This window comes from Eufriesea mexicana, unplaced genomic scaffold (genome assembly GCF_001483705.2).
Source record: "Eufriesea mexicana isolate 0111107269 unplaced genomic scaffold, ASM148370v2 scaffold994, whole genome shotgun sequence".
Classification (NCBI taxonomy): Eukaryota; Metazoa; Arthropoda; class Insecta; order Hymenoptera; family Apidae; genus Eufriesea; species Eufriesea mexicana.
In genome coordinates this window covers 301066-310235 of record NW_016909129.1, presented here as the reverse complement: position 1 = coordinate 310235, position 9170 = coordinate 301066, and the positions used below count along the sequence as shown (strand labels likewise).

Genomic DNA, 9170 nt, shown 5'->3' with positions numbered 1-9170 from the left:
TGAAATAACGGGAAGACGTTAAAAAGAAGACAGTTTGAAAGAGCACGAAACTTCGAAGATGGTTATCTCGTAATAAATTGATCTTCTCGCGCGTTAATCAAGTTTTACTCGTTGCACAACGTTATCGCGCGTCGCTATTTCCGTTTATTCCCCTGCGCGTAGTCTCGGTCGCGAGGATGGTCCTGTTAGGAAATATCGGGGAAAAAATGACGGTTCGGTTGGCTAATTTCGTCACGGACGGAAGCAACGCCCAAACGTAATCGCGTCAAAAGTTGGGATTCGTTTCGCGTGACTAACTGACATCTCGGCTGCTACGAAGATGAATCATGGAAAGTTCGCTCTGCTTTCGATCTCGTGAAACAAAGCGTGTAAAAGCTCGGATAATATTAAGACTTTGCGTAATTGAAGGTGACGTCACGTTTCAGAGGTCAGGGTGCCACTTGCGTAAGTTTACTTTCATTCATGGCAATGGTCACACGTTGAAGCCGTTAAATTCGCGCTCTAAGACGTCACGCTCGTTTATGCTCTTCACCGATTCGCGAGGACACGCGGTTTCGGGAGGAGAAAGAAGCTTCGTCGCATTCGCGCGTTGTCGGATAAAACGGAATGGAAATCAGGCGATGGAAAAGATAGGAAAGGGTCGCGACACGAGTGTGCACGCGTAACAAGGCATGGTCGAATAATTCGATTTAGGTCGACTGCTCGCGAATGAGGCGAAAACTGAGATTTTCCATCTGGCAGAGAGCCCGAGTTTATTTTCCTTAGTGAAGTACTATCGCCTGAATTTTCAAGCATCGAACGGAACTCGCGTTGTTCGCGAGATTTCTGTTTGCTTGCTAATTTCCAAGGGAACATATATGTTGGCTATACTTCTAAAAACACATTTCCACCGAGAGTTTTTTTCGTAAATTTCTGACTCGGCCTTGCCGCGTTACATCTACGCTGGACCGACGAGATAGCAGCGAGGCGAGTTGCTGGTATATCGAGAGCAAATAACGAAGAGCCGTAAAATCATGCGAGTGCACGGAAACGTGGCGACATCGTTCTTCCGAATTGTAAAAGGCGAAAGTTTCGGTGCAACTTTGATAACTCTTCGGGGCATGCTGTGTAAATGTCTGACACGTGCTTTCTTAAAACACTTAGCCTACCGAGCAGGGAAGAATCGCTACGAGCCTCGCTGCAGACGTCTCCCACACGTTTCTTCTAGCAATGCGTTCCCTTCCATTTTAGTTATTCTTTCTCTTTTGTTATTTCGTTAGTCTTTCATTCTATTTCTCCGCGCCGCAGCAGCGGTATCCGCTCTTGTTCCTTCGATTACAGAAAGATCTTTAATTTCGTATTCCACGTAAATCACGCGTAATATAGGATTGTTGGCATTATTATAGCATATTAATCGGTTAAAATCAACTTTATCTATTCTCCGTGTCCTTTAATTAGCGAAGATTAGCAACTTGTCAGAAATGCGAGGTGGAAAGCATACGCCTGACTGTGGCACGCGCGGTTGGCTAATTGTAAGTGTTAAAATAGGCTTTATAGTGTATAAGGAAAAGAACGTCGTGCGTGCCAAGGATTGGAAACTTCGGAGATTCTGCGTGGATTACCTTGTCGAGTGCTTCCGGCATTACAACTGCATTAGACGTATTAATAGAAGCGCTATGAGCCGTCACTCTCTGTTTACATCGCGTCACACCGTTGGTCCCATTGACCATACCGGTTTTGCTCGCTGAGCGCGTCGTTTTCCGAAAATCTTGTTCAAGAAACAGATTAAAGTTCCTCGTACGTCGCTTCTCTTTCACGCGTGCCAGTACGACGAGCCGTGATATCGTTTATCTAACGCATAATTAATTGACCCGTGTCAACTATGGGTCACACGAGTCAAAGCCAAAGGGGAAGTACGGTGAATTACGTAAATTTCTATTAAATTCTGCACGTGGAAAGAGTAACAGATGCACCTATACGCTCGTTTATAAGTATAAGAACCCGCCTGTTATTACTAATCGCATACTTGGAATTTCTGCGAATAAATATCTCCTTTGTCGATCAAAGCGATCGTTGTGATCGAAAGTCGTTTAACTTACAAACGCTGTTACTCGTAACTTACCGGTAGTAACAGATGGTCGTGGAAGACATTTCGGTGTCGTGCATAATGGATTTAGAGGACTGTCTGTTACAGTTTCGGGTTTAAAACTTGCTCTAAATCGCGAGAAACGCGAACAACACTTGCCCATTTTTCCTTTTCAAAGACATACGGTAAAAACCACGACGAAACTTGTTACTTAATTGTCGTTCTCTTCTGCTCTTTAAATTTAAGTGTCTACATCTGTCAATGGCATACTTTCAACAGCACTTGATTTCATTCCACTTCGATGCCGTTTCTTTAGCACGACACTTCGCGACGATTTATCGTTACGAAACGTACCTTTGATTCACGAAACGTAATTATCTATATGAATGTCGTCTTTTTCCTAAGAACATTTTAAATTTCGCAAAATTTATCACCTTAACGAGGGTAACTGTTCAATCACTGACATACACTGCTCGAGAATGTTAAAAGAGTATTTAGCGTAAACGTGTATATGACAAAACGTTGTTCTATTAAAATAAATTCGTTAAGATCGAGGTAATAATTTTGAAATATCGATAGCGGCAATAAGTTTGAGAAGAGATTGAAGATCGAACAAGAAGTAACTGGATGATATCACGTCACATTTTAAGCTCGAACGCGGACTGTTATAGACGACGTGTAGTGTCGATCTGCTCGCAAGTAAATGAGCGACTGTCAGAGAATCATCTGGCCTAGTGAATGATGCAAACGACAAGACCTGTTCGCAGCCTTCGGTTAATTTTTAGGCGATTGCGAATGCTAATGATCCGCCTATAGGCATTACTTACCGATCGTACCACTTACTTCCTTTGCTAGATAATTCTGAACAGTATCCTTTTATTATTTGTAATTTAAACATGACTTTAAATACATTACATCTCGATTTATTACATTTAATAATATTAACTACAGTTGTACTTAGTAGAAGAACTATGAAATCACACGTGCAGACTCTCGTATCTTGAATTTCTTGAATGTCACGTCTATTAATGGCAAATATCGTTACTCGCTTATTTCTTAGAAATTAATCGTAACGTGTGTAAATATATTTCGTAGCCTACTAGTTTGATAAATGAATCCTTCTTTCGAATCCCATCGTTTTTATTTCATGGTTGTTAGCTGGTTATCTGTTATCTTCTATTTTAATAGTTTGCAATATATCGTCAACAATTACGTATAGATATCTATACACATATTTACCAGATTCATCCTGTAATTGAATTTTTAATTAATTTTGAATTAAACATTTTGGAGGAAAACAAAAAAGAATTATACTTACTTCTTGCACTTCTACGTTTACAATACCGCGTCTTCTTATTCCTTGAATGTAAAATTTCATTGTCATATGTTGTACTCCGTCCTTCATAAATACAACATAGCTGCAACAATATATTTTATCGATAATAATTAAGGAAAAGATTGCAATGAAAAATAATAATTACGCAAATGCAATTTTACTTTATGTGATTCCTATGTCCGCGTCTAGTTTCTTGTCCATATGCTTTTATTGGTTCTCCAAGTGCATCTATTACTTTAGGATGCTTGATACAACGATCTAACGCTTTATTGTACACGCTATTTGAACTCTTGCTAGAAAATAATTCATCAAAAATTATATAAAACATGAAAGCCGTGATTCCTACACCGCCAATTATTACACCTAGGTATCCAACAAATTTTGTATTTTCTTTAACTGAAATAAAAACAATATTCAGAACAGTTTTGATTATTATCCAGTAGATCTCTGTATATAAGTATATGAAATTTACCTACATCTGCAAATCCAACTTGTACTTTATTCTTCTGTTCGATAGAATCTGATTTAATTACTGGTTTGTTGGTACAATATAATGCATTTTGTCGAAAATTAAAATTCACATTAAAATTAGAAAAAATGCACACATTTTTCAAATTAGAGGCTGCTACGAATCTTTTGTATAAAATGTAATTGATTACTCGTGTCGATGCCATTTCCTAAAACAGTAACAAATACTACTTACCAAAAAGTAAAACAAGTAAACTATAACTATAACTATAATGAAATGTATTCAAATACTTACTTGTATCAAATTTTGCTATATAATGTATCAAAGTTTCACTAACAAAATTAAAGCAATGCAATCCATACAAATATTTAAACAAAACACAGGGAATGCTATCTATATTAACGGAGAACTAACATTTAATATATATTGAATGCTATAGAATAACTGTAATAATACTTCTATAATCATTATAAACATTATACGAATTGCTCAATCATATTCTAAAACTATCTATTACTAATCAATTACTTATTTTCTATTTAAATTTTACTTACCTATATGTAAATGAGAAATATCGTAATCGTAAAAATATATTTGCGAATATACGTGTACTAATAATAATATTCTAATACACACTCGATTTAAGGGACACTAACATAATCTACAATCATGTTTGATTATTCCGTCGTCTATATGAGAAATGAAACAATGTTAGGTTATGAAGTTAAAAAGACAAAATAACATAACCTATCTTACATGTCAACGAAGGGTGGATAGTGCTGTTATCTTTAAAAACCGCTTTACAAGAGAAATACAAAATTTTGTTAATACTAAAGTAGATAAAATTATAACTCTTAATGAAGACTGCTCCACATCAAAGGCTAGTTATGGTTGGTGATCGTGATGGGTAAATATTCGTTATATTCTTTATATATATATTCTCGATATTTTATTGTATTTCTTATTACATCGGCCAATTAAAATATTCAAGTATTAACTTGAAATTATCGATAATTCTCGTACATCATATTCGTATTTTACGTGAAAAACAATGTTTCGATTAAATTGATAATTAACCTTATTTTTAGATTGAAAGAATTACTACGTCGCCGATTAGTTGAATGTGGTTGGAGAGATCAAGTAAAATTAATTTGTAAGGAATTAATAAAAGAACACGGTCATGATATTACTTATGATAAATTACTTTCAATGGTCACAACTAAAGCAAGGACACTTGTTCCAGACTCTGTTAAAAAGGAACTTTTACAGAAAATAAAAAATCAGCTTATTGCTCAAGAAGAAAAATTAAAAATGTAACAGTAAAAAGGAATATTCATTTATCAACCTTTATTTTGTAAAAAGAATAACGTTCACTGAGATTATGTACAAACATCATTATACTATTTTAATATATATTACGCATTACTATATTACACTGTCGTACTGTAACATTAATCGATAAACTTATGCTAAAACTACAAATAAATTATATTTATATAAACTGATGTGAATGCTATATTTATTTAACTATAAGTATATTTATTTAATTCAATCTTATTACTTATGTAATTATAGTTTCCGATTAAATAATACGAGTAAAGAGTTCAATTTTGAAGGAACATACGAAATCGTAATAACTACTTGGAAACTATCGATATATACGTTCACGAATTGCCGTCAGATGGAGGTATAGAGACTTTTCACTGGCCATAGTGCTATAACAGAATTTTTTATCCAAAGTTCAAAGAACGACATACGTGCATTTTTGTGACAATAGTTTTTAACTCGTAATCATACAGTAATTATTTAAATTGTCTTTTAACACATAAACAATGTTGATCAAAGTGAAGGTAAGAACATTAACCGGCGGAGATGGAGCTACAACATTTATAACCAGTTCTGAAAATATATTCTAACCTTGTTTCAGACTCTTACCGGAAAGGAGGCAAGTGCATAATAATCTTACGTATTTTTAATACGATTACGGTGATTTAACGTGTAAAATAATGTTTATCGGCATATATTTGAGGAAAATAAATAGCTGTAGAAACAAAATAATCTGGTCTATCGGAAACGCGTGGTCAGTTAAAAATGCAAAATTTGACACTTGACACTAATAATAATTCTTTCATACGATAGATATACATTCCTTTGCATTTATTGTTATTATATATTGTCTGTTATGTTTCACAAATATCCTGTTGATATGTACGATAAACAGAGTATATTTAAGTTCAAGAGCAATCATCGATGTTATTATTCTCATAGATTGAAATAGATATAGAACCTACAGATAAAGTAAAAAGGATCAAGGAAAGAGTGGAAGAAAAGGAGGGAATACCGCCGCAACAGCAGCGATTAATATTTTCTGGAAAGCAAATGTAGGTATTATAATTAAACGTAGAAATAATTTATACAATTGTACAAGATAATTTCCTAAACAAAAGAATTACGTTTTAATGTTTCATTCCATATTGCCTTTAGTATGAAATTGCTTAAAGCATGGTGTAACACATAGCCCTACATTACAATAAGCGCAATAATAACGAGATTCCTTTCGCATTCCCCTAGATGCGCAAACTTTACATCTTCTTGTAGCATTCATCTTCTTTGGTGTTGATGGAACATACTCTGGAAAGTGACTTTCTAGAGTCCTTATCGAATCTGAGTCGTATAGTTGTCCTGGTTTTCTTGTTCCTGTTCCATCAATTATGATATTTTAACATCATTTCTTCTTACTTTTCCTTGTCAAATATATCTTATATTTACATAAAAATCAGAATTGTATTAATTAATGCTCATAGTTGTGTGTTTTTTAATTAATTGACGACTTTGAATGTGTTTCTAAAACAGAAAAGGAATTTGAGAGATGAAGATATAAAAGTTTTTGTTGTCTTTTAGGAATGATGAAAAAACGGCGCAAGATTATAAAGTTCAAGGCGGATCAGTATTGCATTTGGTACTCGCATTAAGGGGGGGCTTGTAATTATGACATTCCTTGCTCTGGAATGTGTGTGTATGTGTGTGTGTGAATATTACAGATTGTACAAGATCAGCCACAAATATAATAGGACGCTTTCCAATGTTACATTCGCGCTCTGTTAGCAAAGACTTATAATCGTCTTTGTATCTCTATTTGATTGAACGATTACATTTAGAATTGAAATAAATATTTAATAAAATAATTTAGTTATAGACACCCAGTACTTGCTTAACCGATATAATAATTATCTCTGGATTCTGATCTTATAGCTGTTGTGAACAATATTCACGTACAATAGATCTAGTATGAATTTCATTTTACTAAGTTTTTGCAATCTTCATCGAAGCGAGACCCGATCCGAATGCGAATAAATTTCATTCGAAAATTCGAATTCCTATTAATTTCAGTTATCAGTTTCTATGATATTTGCTGTTATGAGTTGCCAGACTCCATTTTGTTTTGAAAAATCGTTGGCAAATAATACAGTACGCGGTAGAATTCTGCGACTCCTCGTGTTTCGATGTAATGTGCCGTAGAAGAGCGTGCTGCGTTGTAAATGTTACACCGCATTTATCACAGAACGATCCAGGCGAATGCAAACTCCATGCCGGTATCCTTGCGTGTGCCTCTATAAATTTATTTCTTCCTATAACTAACGCTGCAATAATATCGTATCGCAATAAATATTTGATCAGGACCATTTTAAATTCTTTCAGAAATATTTTGTGATTGTCAAATATTAACATAAATGATATTATTTGTCTTCTATAATTCGTTTTCTACACGCGTAACGAACGATCAGTCAAACTACAAATCGATTATCAAAAGCTACAAGTTACTTGTTATTACTTGTTACTTTTACCAATTAGTAGTGTAAAGTAATAGAAATATTTACGTTATAAATTATTTTATCGCAAAACAATGTTATAACCTGGGATTCTTGGGTAAATATCGATAATAAAACTTTTCGAAATTTCATCGACAACTTTCACTTTCTTTTCCTCGTTGTTGAAAATTTCAAAGATTTTCAAGAATCTCAGGAAGATCGTTTAAAAATCTTACCAAAGGACAAACTAAACGATGTTATGTTTTCTTTTCCGGTTAAAACGAAATAATACATTAGTCGTTATTATCGCAATTATTACCGCAATACCTACTGTTTATGAGACTGCGAAATATCCGCTTTCGAATTACATTGAAAGAAACAAAAAGGAAAAAAAAGGGGGGGAAAAAGGAAAAAAAAAAAGAAAGAAAAGAAAAAGTATGTTCACACACCACAGTCAGAACAAAGACGTAATCAAAAATACGTTTAAAAGAACATAATTGTTATATTCGCGTTTCTATTTTTAATTCCTTGTAAATAAATACCACAAACCGAGTTAAATGTTATTAGAACGCATCTAAGATCTAATAGTAATATGTATCTAGAACATAAGGAAATGCATCGAGCCAACGTCTATTCACAACTTTGTGTCTCGATCGCGTTATTTCTATTTAATATACACGTCATTTTCCCTAAAAATATCAACACTAGAACTTCCATTGTAAATCGATTTATTTACATTGCTGTAATAACATTTTAAAGCATACTTTTATGTTACTTTTAACTCACTTACAAGCTCACAATTAATACATATACGTAACACGTTTTTAAATCGAAACGGAAAGCTTGCGACTATCGACATTACTTGATCATGTATCTATAGTCACTTTGTATTTCTGCGTCTAGGTACGTGGTGCGTTTCGCGTTCGCGATATATGATTAACCATGCGTTTATGAAATAAACATTTCGTCGAAACATGATACATATGCGTATCGTTTCTTTGCGAAACCTACTGACCTGCTTTTGAAACGAAATCTTTTTCTCTTTTTTTTCTTTTTTTTTTTTTCTTCTTTTCTCTTTTTTTCGTTTTTTTAATTATAAACTCATCGTTTTGGTAAATGCATCGGTGTGTGCGTGTGCGTGTACATGTGTATGTTTACCGTGTATGCGTGTGAGCGTGTGTGAGCGCACGCGCTTGTACGTGTTTCAAAATACAACAGCTTAAATATGGTTTAATCGATGTGACGACAAGACAATTTGCTGGTTGTGAGACCAATTCGGTAAACTATCGTTAACACGTTAACTATCGTGCGATACATTGTACAAATTCACGCTGTCACTCTAACATCTTACTTAGTAACTAAGAAAAAAAAAAAAAAAAAAAAAAAAAAAAAAAAAAAAAAAAAAAAAAAAAAAAAAAAAAAAAAAAAAAAAAAAAAAAAAAAAAAAAAAAAAAAAAAAAAAAAAAAAAAAAAAAAAAAAAAAAAAAAAAA

The 9170-nt window shown here is 33.8% G+C and overlaps 4 protein-coding genes across 7 annotated transcripts in view; 2 read left to right on the top strand and 2 right to left on the bottom strand.

Moving 5' to 3' along the window:
* Positions 1-3065: 3065 nt before the first annotated feature.
* Positions 3066-4692, bottom strand: LOC108547351 (mitochondrial import inner membrane translocase subunit Tim21). Of its 3 annotated transcripts, XM_017899836.1 has the most exons (6): positions 4627-4692; positions 4425-4559; positions 3874-4078; positions 3563-3797; positions 3384-3483; positions 3066-3314 (listed from the first exon to the last, which is right to left on the bottom strand). In XM_017899836.1, the coding sequence occupies exons 3-6, from the start codon at positions 4073-4075 to the stop codon at positions 3228-3230; spliced, it is 624 nt and encodes a 207-aa protein (XP_017755325.1). In that variant the 5' UTR covers positions 4076-4078; positions 4425-4559; positions 4627-4692; the 3' UTR covers positions 3066-3227. The 3 variants fall into 3 exon arrangements, with proteins under 3 accessions (XP_017755325.1, XP_017755327.1, XP_017755328.1); XM_017899838.1 differs by lacking the exon at positions 4425-4559 and having other exon boundaries at positions 3228-3314; positions 4627-4667; XM_017899839.1 differs by lacking the exons at positions 4425-4559; positions 4627-4692 and adding an exon at positions 4165-4236 and having other exon boundaries at positions 3228-3314.
* A 6-nt stretch (positions 4693-4698) lies between these two features.
* Positions 4699-5187, top strand: e(y)2 (enhancer of yellow 2). Its single transcript, XM_017899840.1, has 2 exons — positions 4699-4777; positions 4959-5187. The coding sequence occupies exons 1-2, from the start codon at positions 4728-4730 to the stop codon at positions 5185-5187; spliced, it is 279 nt and encodes a 92-aa protein (XP_017755329.1). The 5' UTR covers positions 4699-4727.
* Positions 5188-5564: 377 nt separating this feature from the next.
* On the top strand, positions 5565-7657 carry Nedd8 (Nedd8 ubiquitin like modifier). Its single transcript, XM_017899841.1, has 4 exons — positions 5565-5720; positions 5798-5815; positions 6139-6251; positions 6772-7657. Exons 1-4 carry the CDS (start codon positions 5703-5705, stop codon positions 6854-6856), a joined length of 234 nt encoding a protein of 77 aa, XP_017755330.1. The 5' UTR covers positions 5565-5702; the 3' UTR covers positions 6857-7657.
* The window catches only part of LOC108547349 (broad-complex core protein isoforms 1/2/3/4/5), a 23634-nt gene continuing 20746 nt past the window's right edge, over positions 6283-9170 (bottom strand). The window contains exon 6 of one of the 2 annotated variants that reach the window (XM_017899834.1): positions 6283-6567. In XM_017899834.1, coding sequence (XP_017755323.1) covers positions 6335-6567 — 233 coding nt within the window. In that variant the 3' untranslated portion in view covers positions 6283-6334. Of the gene's footprint in view, positions 6568-6642; positions 6715-9170 lie in introns of those variants that run through there. The other variant, XM_017899835.1, reaches the window with a different exon arrangement.

Bases quoted from the DNA above. Each gene is read 5' to 3' on its own strand.
- LOC108547351 (XM_017899836.1), bottom strand. From the start codon at position 4,075: ATGGCATCGACACGAGTAATCAATTACATTTTATACAAAAGATTCGTA. The intron at 3,798-3,873 runs GTAAATTTCATA...TTTTTATTTCAG, and splicing joins AGTTGGATTTGCAGATGTAG to TTAAAGAAAATACAAAATTT. The intron at 3,315-3,383 runs GTAAGTATAATT...ATTCAATTACAG, and splicing joins TAAACGTAGAAGTGCAAGAA to GATGAATCTGGTAAATATGT.
- Nedd8 (XM_017899841.1), top strand. The intron at 6,252-6,771 runs GTAGGTATTATA...GTTGTCTTTTAG, and splicing joins ATATTTTCTGGAAAGCAAAT to GAATGATGAAAAAACGGCGC.